At 37.1% G+C, this 16053-nt stretch overlaps 1 protein-coding gene and 1 long non-coding RNA gene across 3 annotated transcripts; both read right to left on the minus strand.

The window, feature by feature from the left end:
- Positions 1-8056: 8056 nt before the first annotated feature.
- On the minus strand, positions 8057-10004 carry LOC138225638 (uncharacterized). Of its 2 annotated transcripts, none has more exons than XR_011184110.1 (4): positions 9948-10004; positions 9643-9860; positions 8907-9551; positions 8057-8599 (listed from the first exon to the last, which is right to left on the minus strand). It is a non-coding gene; the product is annotated as an uncharacterized lncRNA (long non-coding RNA). The 2 variants fall into 2 exon arrangements; XR_011184111.1 differs by having other exon boundaries at positions 8903-9551.
- Positions 10005-10082: 78 nt separating this feature from the next.
- LOC138225639 (uncharacterized) lies at positions 10083-14824 on the minus strand. The gene is made up of 10 exons (XM_069186242.1): positions 14269-14824; positions 13604-13662; positions 13148-13432; positions 12927-13043; positions 12677-12827; positions 12245-12546; positions 11963-12170; positions 11260-11391; positions 10849-10988; positions 10083-10293 (listed from the first exon to the last, which is right to left on the minus strand). The coding sequence occupies exons 2-10, from the start codon at positions 13636-13638 to the stop codon at positions 10083-10085; spliced, it is 1581 nt and encodes a 526-aa protein (XP_069042343.1). The 5' UTR covers positions 13639-13662; positions 14269-14824.
- Positions 14825-16053: the final 1229 nt, after the last annotated feature.

A 16053-nucleotide genomic window follows, 5' to 3' on the forward strand; every position in this document is an offset into this window, starting at 1 on the left:
CATTGAACTGGCCCTGATTATACAATGCAAGGAGAAGTCTTCTAAGCCAATACTTGTAACCAGAAAGAGGCTGTATTTCAATTATACAATATACCAAACAATACCATTTAACACAAAGATATATTCCACACCTCAGCATGCACATGATGAGATTCTTGATATTAGATTAGTAAAAACAGTATCAATGCACTGAGAGACGCTTAAGAATAAAGATGCATCTGCCTGACTGCATATCATAAATAAATCCTCAGACTGCTTACTGGCCTGGGCATGTACCAAAAAATCAGTGAGCATATATATATATATCACTGTGTTGAACCTAGAGACACAGAATAACTGCAAACACATCCTAAATACAGTGTTAAAGCACCTTTGACCTCACCCAGAAAGTATCATTTCTTGAAAGGGATTGCTGTCCGAATGCACATCTGAATCCCAAACAGAATCTCTAGTAAAATCTGATCATTTGTGAAACAGGCAAATGGGACTGAATTAAATTATCTAATTAAAATAAAAGCTAAAGTTTTGTATTTATCTTGTACCATAGAACATTACTTTCTTTGTATTTCAAGCCCACAAAGGGTCCAAAAGACGCACTACATGATATAAGGAAGATTATCACATGCATGGAGATGTATCATTTCTTGAAAGGGATTGCTGTCCGAATGCACATCTGAATCCCAAACAGAATCTCTTGTAAAATCCGATCATTTGTGAAACAGGCAAATGGGACTGAATTAAATTATCTAATTAAAATAAAAGTTAACGTTTTGTATTTATCTTGTACCATTTTAAAAGAGAAATTCACTTACAATACGGAAAGAATGGCTGAGGGATCACTGAAATATATATATATACAAATTCCAAAGACTGAGTCCATATAGGAACAACTACCTTTCATATTCAGTATAAGATGGAGAGATGAATTGGCCCTGAAAATCCACTGCAATGAGAAACTGCTCCTGCCATTGTATATGAGCAAACATACATTCTCATCTATATTCATTTGCAGTTACACTATTGCAATTAATCTGTATCAATTCTGCATTCATATCTACTAGAAAGAGCTCTCAATTAATTAAATGCCCCATTGAACTGGCCCTGATTATACAATGCAAGGAGAAGTCTTCTAAGCCAATACTTGTAACCAGAAAGAGGCTGTATTTCAATTATACAATATACCAAACAATACCATTTAACACAAAGATATATTCCACACCTCAGCATGCACATGATGAGATTCTTGATATTAGATTAGTAAAAACAGTATCAATGCACTGAGAGACGCTTAAGAATAAAGATGCATCTGCCTGACTGCATATCAGTTTTAAAAGGTTATCAGCAAATGCATTTAAAAGTAAAAATGTAAAGTCTTACCTCTTGATCGTAGTGGTGATTCAATATCCAGGACCTTAGTCAAGTCTCAGAGTTACTGTACCTCCTGTCTCGATTGCAGGTGAAAAGTGAAAGGTATATTGCACTCAGCAGAAAGTTACCCCGAGCAAAGACTTAACCCCTCCCAGAAAACAGCATTAAAAAATTATCATTTACAAAGATGTCTATCTTTGGGTTTCCTGTGTGTCCTGTTTCCTAAACCCCAAGGGAAGACCGATACTTTGGATGGTAATGATTGAACCTGGCTTACAAAATACATCTTTGGAAATGCTAAATCTTTCAGATGGCTTGGCTAACTACTGGCCCTACCTAAGACAGGTGCTTTGGATGTTAATGCTTGAAACTAATTAATAAATGAGCCAGGCCCCGGCGGGGGACCAGGAGGCCCGGGCCGAATTCTACTAATATAATGATCCAGTGTGTTGCACTACTTCACTGATTTACTGGTCTATGCCGTATGGAAATAAATCCTCAGACTGCTTACTGGCCTGGGCATGTACCAAAAAATCAGTGAGCATATATATATATATCACTGTGTTGAACCTAGAGACACAGAATAACTGCAAACACATCCTAAATACAGTGTTAAAGCACCTTTGACCTCACCCAGAAAGTATCATTTCTTGAAAGGGATTGCTGTCCGAATGCACATCTGAATCCCAAACAGAATCTCTAGTAAAATCTGATCATTTGTGAAACAGGCAAATGGGACTGAATTAAATTATCTAATTAAAATAAAAGTTAACGTTTTGTATTTATCTTGTACCATTTTAAAAGAGAAATTGACTTACAATACGGAAAGAATGGCTGAGGGATCACTGAAATATATATATATACAAATTCCAAAGACTGAGTCCATATAGGAACAACTACCTTTCATATTCAGTATAAGATGGAGAGATGAATTGGCCCTGAAAATCCACTGCAATGAGAAACTGCTCCTGCCATTGTATATGAGCAAACATACATTCTCATCTATATTCATTTGCAGTTACACTATTGCAATTAATCTGTATCCATTCTGCATTCATATCTACTAGAAAGAGCTCTCAATTAATTCAATGCCCCATTGAACTGGCCCTGATTATACAATGCAAGGAGAAGTCTTCTAAGCCAATACTTGTAACCAGAAAGAGGCTGTATTTCAATTATACAATATACCAAACAATACCATTTAACACAAAGATATATTCCACACCTCAGCATGCACATGATGAGATTCTTGATATTAGATTAGTAAAAACAGTATCAATGCACTGAGAGACGCTTAAGAATAAAGATGCATCTGCCTGACTGCATATCATAAATAAATCCTCAGACTGCTTACTGGCCTGGGCATGTACCAAAAAATCAGTGAGCATATATATATATATCACTGTGTTGAACCTAGAGACACAGAATAACTGCAAACACATCCTAAATACAGTGTTAAAGCACCTTTGACCTCACCCAGAAAGTATCATTTCTTGAAAGGGATTGCTGTCCGAATGCACATCTGAATCCCAAACAGAATCTCTTGTAAAATCCGATCATTTGTGAAACAGGCAAATGGGACTGAATTAAATTATCTAATTAAAATAAAAGCTAAAGTTATGTATTTGTCTTGACCATAGAACATGACTTTATTTGTATTTCAAGCCCACAAAGTGTCCAAAAGACGCACTATATGATATAAGGAAGATTATCACATGCATGGAGATGTATCATTTCTTGAAAGGGATTGCTGTCCGAATGCACATCTGAATCCCAAACAGAATCTCTAGTAAAATCCGATCAGTTGTGAAACAGGCAAATGGGACTGAATTAAATTATCTAATTAAAATAAAAGTTAACGTTTTGTATTTATCTTGTACCATTTTAAAAGAGAAATTGACTTACAATACGGAAAGAATGGCTGAGGGATCACTGAAATATATATATATACAAATTCCAAAGACTGAGTCCATATAGGAACAACTACCTTTCATATTCAGTATAAGATGGAGAGATGAATTGGCCCTGAAAATCCACTGCAATGAGAAACTGCTCCTGCCATTGTATATGAGCAAACATACATTCTCATCTATATTCATTTGCAGTTACACTATTGCAATTAATCTGTATCCATTCTGCATTCATATCTACTAGAAAGAGCTCTCAATTAATTCAATGCCCCATTGAACTGGCCCTGATTATACAATGCAAGGAGAAGTCTTCTAAGCCAATACTTGTAACCAGAAAGAGGCTGTATTTCAATTATACAATATACCAAACAATACCATTTAACACAAAGATATATTCCACACCTCAGCATGCACATGATGAGATTCTTGATATTAGATTAGTAAAAACAGTATCAATGCACTGAGAGACGCTTAAGAATAAAGATGCATCTGCCTGACTGCATATCATAAATAAATCCTCAGACTGCTTACTGGCCTGGGCATGTACCAAAAAATCAGTGAGCATATATATATATATCACTGTGTTGAACCTAGAGACACAGAATAACTGCAAACACATCCTAAATACAGTGTTAAAGCACCTTTGACCTCACCCAGAAAGTATCATTTCTTGAAAGGGATTGCTGTCCGAATGCACATCTGAATCCCAAACAGAATCTCTAGTAAAATCTGATCATTTGTGAAACAGGCAAATGGGACTGAATTAAATTATCTAATTAAAATAAAAGCTAAAGTTTTGTATTTATCTTGTACCATAGAACATTACTTTCTTTGTATTTCAAGCCCACAAAGGGTCCAAAAGACGCACTACATGATATAAGGAAGATTATCACATGCATGGAGATGTATCATTTCTTGAAAGGGATTGCTGTCCGAATGCACATCTGAATCCCAAACAGAATCTCTTGTAAAATCCGATCATTTGTGAAACAGGCAAATGGGACTGAATTAAATTATCTAATTAAAATAAAAGTTAACGTTTTGTATTTATCTTGTACCATTTTAAAAGAGAAATTCACTTACAATACGGAAAGAATGGCTGAGGGATCACTGAAATATATATATATACAAATTCCAAAGACTGAGTCCATATAGGAACAACTACCTTTCATATTCAGTATAAGATGGAGAGATGAATTGGCCCTGAAAATCCACTGCAATGAGAAACTGCTCCTGCCATTGTATATGAGCAAACATACATTCTCATCTATATTCATTTGCAGTTACACTATTGCAATTAATCTGTATCAATTCTGCATTCATATCTACTAGAAAGAGCTCTCAATTAATTCAATGCCCCATTGAACTGGCCCTGATTATACAATGCAAGGAGAAGTCTTCTAAGCCAATACTTGTAACCAGAAAGAGGCTGTATTTCAATTATACAATATACCAAACAATACCATTTAACACAAAGATATATTCCACACCTCAGCATGCACATGATGAGATTCTTGATATTAGATTAGTAAAAACAGTATCAATGCACTGAGAGACGCTTAAGAATAAAGATGCATCTGCCTGACTGCATATCAGTTTTAAAAGGTTATCAGCAAATGCATTTAAAAGTAAAAATGTAAAGTCTTACCTCTTGATCGTAGTGGTGATTCAATATCCAGGACCTTAGTCAAGTCTCAGAGTTACTGTACCTCCTGTCTCGATTGCAGGTGAAAAGTGAAAGGTATATTGCACTCAGCAGAAAGTTACCCCGAGCAAAGACTTAACCCCTCCCAGAAAACAGCATTAAAAAATTATCATTTACAAAGATGTCTATCTTTGGGTTTCCTGTGTGTCCTGTTTCCTAAACCCCAAGGGAAGACCGATACTTTGGATGGTAATGATTGAACCTGGCTTACAAAATACATCTTTGGAAATGCTAAATCTTTCAGATGGCTTGGCTAACTACTGGCCCTACCTAAGACAGGTGCTTTGGATGTTAATGCTTGAAACTAATTAATAAATGAGCCAGGCCCCGGCGGGGGACCAGGAGGCCCGGGCCGAATTCTACTAATATAATGATCCAGTGTGTTGCACTACTTCACTGATTTACTGGTCTATGCCGTATGGAAATAAATCCTCAGACTGCTTACTGGCCTGGGCATGTACCAAAAAATCAGTGAGCATATATATATATATCACTGTGTTGAACCTAGAGACACAGAATAACTGCAAACACATCCTAAATACAGTGTTAAAGCACCTTTGACCTCACCCAGAAAGTATCATTTCTTGAAAGGGATTGCTGTCCGAATGCACATCTGAATCCCAAACAGAATCTCTAGTAAAATCTGATCATTTGTGAAACAGGCAAATGGGACTGAATTAAATTATCTAATTAAAATAAAAGCTAAAGTTTTGTATTTATCTTGTACCATAGAACATTACTTTCTTTGTATTTCAAGCCCACAAAGGGTCCAAAATTCGCACTACATGATATAAGGAAGATTATCACATGCATGGAGATGTATCATTTCTTGAAAGGGATTGCTGTCCGAATGCACATCTGAATCCCAAACAGAATCTCTTGTAAAATCTGATCATTTGTGAAACAGGCAAATGGGACTGAATTAAATTATCTAATTAAAATAAAAGCTAAAGTTATGTATTTGTCTTGACCATAGAACATGACTTTCTTTGTATTTCAAGCCCACAAAGTGTCCAAAAGACGCACTATATGATATAAGGAAGATTATCACATGCATGGAGATGTATCATTTCTTGAAAGGGATTGCTGTCCGAATGCACATCTGAATCCCAAACAGAATCTCTAGTAAAATCCGATCAGTTGTGAAACAGGCAAATGGGACTGAATTAAATTATCTAATTAAAATAAAAGCTAAAGTTTTGTATTTATCTTGTACCATAGAACATGACTTCTCTAGTATTTTAAGTTACCCCGAGCAAAGACTCAACCCCTCCCAGAAAACAGCATTAAAAGAATTATCATTTACAAAGATGTCTATCTTTGGGTTTCCTGTGTGTCCTGTTTCCTAAACCCCAAGGGAAGACCGATACTTTGGATGGTAATGATTGAACCTGGCTTACAAAATACATCTTTGGAAATGCTAAATCTTTCAGATGGCTTGGCTAACTACTGGCCCTACCTAAGACAGGTGCTTTGGATGTTAATGCTTGAAACTCAACATCTTTGAAAATGCTAATTCTTTCCGAGGGCTTGGGAAACTCTATTTCTTTGAATGCACCTGCACTGTTGAATATACTTTAAACCCATGCTTAGCCATGTTTTTTAAATTAAATTATAACGATTTCAGTGTTTGATAATGGTAACAAAGGCTTCCTCCACCCACTGCTTTGCCAAAGGGAAGTGCTGTTTCCTGGGAGGGGTGGAGTCTTTGCAAACTACCGGCCCCAGTAGCTTCTACTGGGGTAAATGATCATATTCACCCCCGGTCGCTTCACTAAACGCTCTTCACTTAATTTTCCAAATTCTCAGAGTAGAGTTATCTGTGAATTCCTTTGACCTGCTGTGGTCTGCGCAATCGGTAAGAATCACAGAAGAATGAGGGGCCAATTTTAATGTATTGCAATCTTATAGTTTGTTTCATACATTTTTTAGTTATGAGATCAAAAATTAAAAAAAAAATGTTTTAATCCCAAAACAAGAAGCAGTCATTGTTCATGATGGTCACAATTAGAAGTTGTATTGAAATTATATAGATCATCAAAAAGTTTGAAAAAGCTAATTGCACAATAATATTTATTATTTTTTGATAAATTGTGGCAATGAAATATGACAGCATTCACAACTAGTATAATTAAATTCAATTGATTTTTATATAACATCTTTCATAACAAGGTTGACCTGAGGCACTTAACATAGCTGGGTGATGATACATGATGTGAAAGAGTAAAAGCCAGAAGATAACTGAGGAGAGGAACCAAAAACTCCTTAGTTAGGAGGAAAAAAAAACCTCTAGGGGTCCAAGATCAACTGGCTTCCCAACCCCTCTGGGTATGCTAACATTATACAATTAGAAAAATAGTTTGGAGGTTTTTCTGTATTATTGATTTCTTCTTCCAAAGGTGTTAGGCAGGTGAAAATTTGTGATTTCGTCCTGAGCCACAGCACTGTCGTCGTGGTCATCACACCTCTTCATGTACATCCTTGCATCTTTTCTGGTAGTGAATGGCAGGTGACAGCTACAAAAAATAGCATATGCATAATCATTATGATTGTGTTGAAAACAAAATTAAAAAATAAAAGCCTAAGCAACTCTGTGCATTAATATTTCTAATATTCACAATTGTGAATTATTTAAAAATCGAATCCAGTAGAATCAGGCTGTGAAACTGATCAAATGCCATAAGCCCTATTCAAATTCCTGACTGAATTTCCAGGATGGAGACAATTTTATTTTGTTTAAGAAACTGATCTCTGTCGGAAATAGAAATCCCAGTTCAGTGATAGAAACTAGCCATGTTAGCAGATTATTGCTTTACAGTTTAAAAAGTAATTAATTAATGTGGTCACAAATAATATCTTGGCTTTCAGACCACAATATGCTTTTAACAGTTTACTGAAAAAATGTTTCCTGGAGTTTATCTCCAAAATGAAAATGAAATGGTTTCATTTTGTGTATGTCAAGGGTGTCCACTGTATAGAAATTCAATTTTAAAACATTACTGAAATGACAAAGCACTGGAAATACAGGTCTATCTAACCTCTAACTCATTAACAATGTTCATTGCTGTTGTCCTTAAACTTTTCAGAAATTGTATTTAAGAAAATAAAGCCATTGTTCCCTAGACTCATCTTTTGTGTTCTGTTCGCTGTGAATCAGAAAGGTGCTGTTCTTGAAGTCCAGTCAGTCTCTGTTATCTTTCTTCCCAAGAGGAATTCCATCTAATTCCATCAAACTTCTTTCTCTTCTGCTCGCCTAAGGATGAACTGAAATGAAGCAATTAGTATTTCAGTGGCAGAAAATAGGCTGTCATATACACCTCTCCAGTGCTTTTGATGCACAAATGGTGTCCTGCCGAAACATTCTTCTGTTTGGTAATGTTGGGCAGTTTCAAATGAAGCTTATTGATATGATTATCAAAAATCTATTTTGTAGATAATGAAAGAAAATAATAATAGAATCAGAGTAAGAATTATTATCAAGACTTATCTTTCTGTTCTCTTTCAATAAGAACGGTGTCATTAATGAAGTCCAGTCGGTCTCATTCCTTCTCTCTTCCCAAGAGGCTGCCCATCTAATGCTGCTGAAAACTCCATTGTCCATTCTGGGAATGCTGTGCTGTTCAGATAGTGTCAACAAATTTCAAAAATGGTTCACATCTTTAAATCTTTTTTTTGTTTTGTTTAAAGCATGTGGCATTTTTAAGCAGTAACAAATGACTGGGGTATTTAATTTGGCTCTATGCTCTTCTGAAAATCATTTGTTGGGCATCTCATACCCCCCCCCCCCCCCAATATACTTGCTATACTTGCAGATGAGAATGAGAAATGCCATATTCTAGACAATAAAATAAACAGAATTCTAACCATAATTTCAAGCTACAAGAAAATAAATATCTGCAAAACATGTACTTTCATATACCTACTACGTATTGTTTTAAATGCTTAGTGATCCAACCACTCCAGAGGCTGTTCTTCTCCTTGAAATGATTTTCTTGAAACACTGAAATCAAAGAGGAGCTCTTCTCTTTCAGCAATATCCCTCTTTGCCAAAAACAGAATTGTCAGGATGGGCTGTTCGTTGATTATGAATGTCTCTAATACAGGTCTGATGTTGTCCTTTTTCTTAGAGAAATGTATCTGCCTTCCGATCGTCTCCTTATCTGGATGACAGGTGCAGTGTTCACCACGAGCATCAATGCACATTTTTTGTACAGGTCCATCAAAAAAGAATAAATATTTCATTCCTCCTTCTGGCATCTGTTCCATTAGGGCTTCTGCAGCTGTCTTTGTGATGACCTCACCATGAAAATCACACACAACCTCTCCCTTCTGGAAACGTCTGGAAGTCAAGACCTTCTTCCCTTTCACAGGATCGACAACGATGTGCAGGCCTTTCCAGCTTTGACGCTTTACCAACTTTTTAATTTTATTATCATTTGGTGGCAGTTCCAAGTTTGGCTTCCACTTCTCAAGAACATCAGATGCTGTTGATGCATTGGCTGACCATCCCATCTTTTGAATATAGCAGGTTACCTGTCTTTCTGTTGGTAAGTGTCTAGGGTAATGGTCTGAAAAGAAAACGACAATATACATTCTCAGAATATATTCTAAACTTACATTAAGTGTTTGTTGGTGAAAATAATTGACTTGTACATTTACCAATAATATTCTGCTGTCTCATCTTCCTCTGCTCTGTTCTCCACCTGTCATAACAGTGACGGTCATGACTTCCAGTCAGGCTAACACGCTTCTTCTTTTTGGGAAGCTGTCCATCTAATGTCACCGGAAACACCTGTATCAGTTGTTGGAAGGCTGTAGAATCATTCAACTTCGTAGAAGTAAATCCTGCAGCTGCCATAGTTGATCTTGACCTTGATCTGTTGTAAATATTTAAATAAAATATCACAGGTCTTTGTAACACAATGAAAAAATGAATGAAAATGGGATATTAGATTCCAACTTACTCCACAATTGGTGTGCATTGTTGTTCAGAGTCTGATGTTTGCTCCCCTGAGCTTGACCTGAAGTTAAAAAAATAAGCAATTGTAGTTTTTGGGAGATAATGATTTTGTTTACTCATTTTGAGATCACAGTGACACTTACTGCGATCCTTCTTCTGCAAAGCCTTCAATCACTTCGATTGCTGAGCAGATGTTGGCATGTGTCAGCATTCTATAATGTTTCTCTGCCGTAGAATTGGAATGGGCTAAATAATCCGCAACAATGCTCTTCTGTGCATCTGTTACATTTATTGCGGCCGTCTCAAATGCCCTCCTGGCAACCTGGCTAGTAATGAATGGCAAGCAGTACCTACAAAATAAACAAGCAAGCATATGTGATCATTTCCAACTCACCAAAAAAAAAGATGCTGATGGACAAAAGAAATACAACATTTTCCGGAATAATAATACTATACTTTAGTTACTATAGTTATAGCTTATGTACTTTCACAAAAAGTTGTCAATTTGTCTGACCAGCAATACAGCTAGTACAGTGAGGCATTGCAACTTGGCAATCACGCAAAAGCTCATTAGGTGCACTACAATGAGGTCCAGGTGAAACATTGTCAGAAACAGGTCACCTTTTAAAAAGACTTAATTCAAAGCTTAGGTCACAGCAAGGAAAAGGCCACACCTAGTCAGTTGTCTGTGCATTCCATAATGCCTCGAATGTCACCAGAAAAGAGGAAGGGAGCCATTGGCATGCTGCAGGCTGGGGGCAGAGTGTGGAGGTGTTGCTTTTTTCCCATCAGTTTATATTAAATATGTATATATTTAATTTATATTATTATTATTATTATTATTATTATTATTATTATTATTATTATTATTATTATTATTATTATTATAATATTATTCTGCTTACTTCTTATGCAGTCTTCTCAAGTCGTTGGAAGGATTGTAAATAGGATCTCCATTAGATGAAATGAAAAACTTCTCTTCCTCCTGTCCACAGCTGCTGTCCTTGGCATTAGAGCGCAGTTGTGTGAAGTACACATGAAACATCTGATGGAAAACAAAATGCAATTATGGTACATTCCAAATATTCTTAGATATTGCAAATGATGGTAGCTATACAGGGAGAGGTCTTTTTTTCTATATTAACATGTATTTTAATTGGCTTCTATGAAAATTGCCTGTGGTTTAAGTCTGTGTGTCTTGTGATGGACTGGTGTCACATTATGTGTGTTACTCTGCTTTGCACCCACCGCTTGACAGGAAGGTTCCAGTTCTACCACAACCCTTAAGGGGTATTTCAGTGTAGCCATCAACTTACATGTTCCTCTTCTTCATTCAATGCAAAGGACGCCAATTGCTGTGATGCAGTTTTGTGCTCTTTCACACCAATTATGACCATTTTTTGTCCACTTGGTGAAACAACACTCTTTCTTTGCATCCATTCCTCAACCTGTAATAGCAAGAAAATAAAATAAATATGCCAACCTGTATCACAATCGCAAACCCCTACTCTTAAGGGCGCTCAAGCCCTTCCTCATTTGCCTCATTCCTCGCATCTGTTCCTTGTTCCTACCCTGTTTCACTTCAACTTTAAAAGCCAGGCGCTCACTTCACTCGAGGCTCTGTACCTGATCTCCACATTGTGCCTGGCTCCGTTGTGTTTTTAGCTTCCTGCTCCTGTTCCCCCTGCCGGTCCCGACCCGGCACCTGTTTTTAATGCCTGGTTTTTGGATAGATTACATGGCCATGGACGTTTGCTTTTTTTTGGGATTCTTCCTTGGACTTATTCTTTGGATTGTTTGCCTCGGCCACACTTCCCCGGATCACCAGCACTGCATGGACATGCCCCCCTGTTTTCATCCCTGTATTCCTGCATGATTTTTTCCCCAGTGTTTCCTCACAATTCTGGATGGTGTCACCCGCATAGGGTCTGGAAAGAACTGTTTTGTTACACTGTAAGAATCCCATATATATGTGTGTGTATAACATTTACTTTTTATGTTGTATGAAGGGATACGTACTGTCATATTCTTAACCACCCCCGGCCGCTGCAGGTGCTTCAGCTGGAGAACGGCCTGCAGGTAATACATCACAAGAAGCTGCTCTGCTCCAGTGATTTCTTCAGAGCTGTATGTCTTGCCCAGTACGTGCAACACATCTTTCTTTGCAACCCTTAACACCTTCCAACATTCTGTGGTATTTGGTTCAGGTTGCTGCAACTGTCTGTATCTGTGGGAGAAAGAGTAATGTTATCAACATCATCTTTGTAAAACTTTGTAAAAAAAGTTTAAAATGAAAAGTACCTCTTTCTGGTAATTTCTTGTGTGACATCCTTGCTGTTTTTCCTCTGAACATCCTTTAGAATACTCTGGAAGTTGATGATGAAGTTAGCCAGGGTGGGATCCATCACTCTAACATTGGTGGCATTCAGGATGTAGCGCAGAAAACGATTAATGTTCTTGATGTAATTTGCAATTGTTTGGTGAGAAAGTCCAATTGTCTTCATTTCGTTAAAAAAATCACGTGTTTTCCTGATGTCCTTTACAAAATTTAAGGAAGGTGCTGTCTGATCCATAAAAAACAGGAATCTGGAAACATTATCTACCTGAAAAATATAGAGTCATGATGTTTATGGCTGACATCATTTCACATGGGTGAATTTTAAGCTAAGGAATAAAAACATGTACAATGAAGATACCACTGCTTAATTTTAAATGCCATTAAAAAATAAATACCTCCTGAGAATAATTTGCCACTCCCAGATCCTTGGTAAGGTACTGTTTGAATCCAATCAGGAGAGGAGCATCCAGGGAGTGCTTTCTATAGAGTCCAGCTTGGGCCACTCTCTTCCGGAGAGCCTGCTGATACTTTTTAACTACTCGGGGCCTGTAAGGATATAAAACAACGGTTTAAACATTTTATACCTATAAGACAAATTCGAATTTTAGTAACAAATAGATACATCTGAAAAATAAAAAGTCTTACTGCTGATAGAGTTCTTCAGAGCTCACATCTTCCCCTTCCTCCTCCGCTTCTGCTTCAGTTTCTGGAGCAGCCTCTGGCATCTCTTCCTCATGGACAGCGGCCTCTTGCTCAGGGCCGCTGGAATGCAGGTAGATTCTTTTCAACATTCTTTTACATAATATGTTGTAACAATGATTTCAAAAAGAAACTATAGAAGCCTTACAAATTAAAAAATATCTCACCGTGCCAATGTGTCTTTAGGCTTCCCACGTACAAAAAGGCCCAAGGACTCCAGCAGTCTTACAACCACTGCCCTGTTTGCCTCACCAGACACGATCTCTATTCTGTTGTAATCCACGATGACCCCGTTCTTCAGGAGATTTATCATGTCCTTCCTCGCCTGTTGAGAGGCCATCCTGATCTCTTCTGCCGTGGCGTGCTTCATACACGCCCTCTTCAAGTGAGCAGGAAGCTGATCAAAAGTATTCAGGCACATCTTGCACACCAGGGGAATCCTCGTGGGTTTCCTTTGAAAATAAATAATACCATCTGTGTATAGAAACAAACTAAGACTGATTTCTTAAATTATCCTTAATGTTCTCTCTCATAGTTTGGGCATAATGATTTTATTGCATTTATATAAGAATTGCTCATTGCTCCAAAATAAATAATGGTTTCATAAAAAAGTGAACACTTACTTGGTCTCAGTCACAGACTTTCCAATAGGAGCCATTGTGGAGTTCAGCAACTGCAGGTCCTAGAAGTGGGGAAGGAATTTTAAAAGAGAAATTGACTTACAATACAAAAAGAATGGCTCAGGGATCACTGAAATATATATATTTACAAATTCCAAAGACTGAGTCCATATAGGAACAACTACCTTTCATATTCAGTATAAGATGGAGAGATGAATTGGCCCTGAAAATCCACTGCAATGAGAAACTGCTCCTGCCATTGTATATGAACAAACATACATTCTCATCTATATTCATTTGCAGTTACACTATTGCAATTAATCTGTATCCATTCTGCATTCATATCTACTAGAAAGAGCTCTCAATTAATTAAATGCCCCATTGAACTGGCCCTGATTATACAATGCAAGGAGAAGTCTTCTAAGCCAATACTTGCAACCAGAAAGAGGCTGTATTTCAATTATACAATATACAAAGCAATACCATTTAACACAAAGATATATTCCACACCTCAGCATGCACATGATGAGATTCTTGATATTAGATTAGTAGAAACAATATCAATGCACTGAGAGACGCTTAAGAATAAAGATGCATCTGCCTGACTGCATATTAGTTTTAAAAGGTTATCAGCAAATGCATTTAAAAGTAAAAATGTAAAGTCTTACCTCTTGATCGTAGTGGTGATTCAATATCCAGGACCTTAGTCAAGTCTCAGAGTTACTGTACCTCCTGTCTCGATTGCAGGTGAAAAGTGAAAGGTATATTGCACTCAGCAGAAAGTTACCCCGAGCAAACACTTAACCCCTCCCAGAAAACAGCATTAAAAAATTATCATTTACAAAGATGTCTATCTTTGGGTTTCCTGTGTGTCCTGTTTCCTAAACCCCAAGGGAAGACCGATACTTTGGATGGTAATGATTGAACCTGGCTTACAAAATACATCTTTGGAAATGCTAAATCTTTCAGATGGCTTGGCTAACTACTGGCCCTACCTAAGACAGGTGCTTTGGATGTTAATGCTTGAAACTAAACATCTTTGAAAATGCTAATTCTTTCCGAGGGCTTGGGAAACTCTGTTTTTTTGAATGCACCTGCACTGTTGAATATACTTTAAACCCATGCTTAGCCATGTTTTTAAAATTAAATTATAACGATTAACGATTAATAAATGAGCCAGGCCCCGGCGGGGGACCAGGAGGCCCGGGCCGAATTCTACTAATATAATGATCCAGTGTGTTGCACTACTTCACTGATTTACTGGTCTATGCCGTATGGAAATAAATCCTCAGACTGCTTACTGGCCTGGGCATGTACCAAAAAAATCAGTGAGCATATATATATATATCACTGTGTTGAACCTAGAGACACAGAATAACTGCAAACACATCCTAAATACAGTGTTAAAGCACCTTTGACCTCACCCAGAAAGTATCATTTCTTGAAAGGGATTGCTGTCCGAATGCACATCTGAATCCCAAACAGAATCTCTAGTAAAATCTGATCATTTGTGAAACAGGCAAATGGGACTGAATTAAATTATCTAATTAAAATAAAAGCTAAAGCTTTGTATTTATCTTGTACCATAGAACATGACTTTCTTTGTATTTCAAGCCCACAAAGGGTCCAAAAGACGCACTACATGATATAAGGAAGATTATCACATGCATGGAGATGTATCATTTCTTGAAAGGGATTGCTGTCCGAATGCACATCTGAATCCCAAACAGAATCTCTTGTAAAATCCGATCATTTGTGAAACAGGCAAATGGGACTGAATTAAATTATCTAATTAAAATAAAAGCTAAAGTTATGTATTTGTCTTGACCATAGAACATGACTTTCTTTGTATTTCAAGCCCACAAAGTGTCCAAAAGACGCACTATATGATATAAGGAAGATTATCACATGCATGGAGATGTATCATTTCTTGAAAGGGATTGCTGTCCGAATGCACATCTGAATCCCAAACAGAATCTCTAGTAAAATCCGATCAGTTGTGAAACAGGCAAATGGGACTGAATTAAATTATCTAATTAAAATAAAAGCTAAAGTTTTGTATTTATCTTGTACCATAGAACATGACTTTTCTAGTATTTTAAGTTACCCCGAGCAAAGACTCAACCCCTCCCAGAAAACAGCATTAAAAGAATTAGCATTTACAAATATGTCTGTCTTTGGGTTTCCTATGTGTCCTGTTTCCTAGACAGGAAACTCTCTTGCCCCAAGGGAAGACCGATACTTTGGATGGTAATGATTGAACCTGGCTTACAAAATACATCTTTGGAAATGCTAAATCTTTCAGATGGCTTGGCTAACTACTGGCCCCACCTAAGACAGGTGCTTTGGATGTTAATGCTTGAAACTATGCTTAGCCATGTTTTTAAAATTAAATTATAACGATTTCAGTGTTTGATAATGGTAACAAAGGCTTCCTCCACCCACTGCTTTGC

This window comes from Lepisosteus oculatus (genome assembly GCF_040954835.1).
Source record: "Lepisosteus oculatus isolate fLepOcu1 chromosome 22 unlocalized genomic scaffold, fLepOcu1.hap2 SUPER_22_unloc_3, whole genome shotgun sequence".
NCBI classification, from domain to species: Eukaryota; Metazoa; Chordata; class Actinopteri; order Semionotiformes; family Lepisosteidae; genus Lepisosteus; species Lepisosteus oculatus.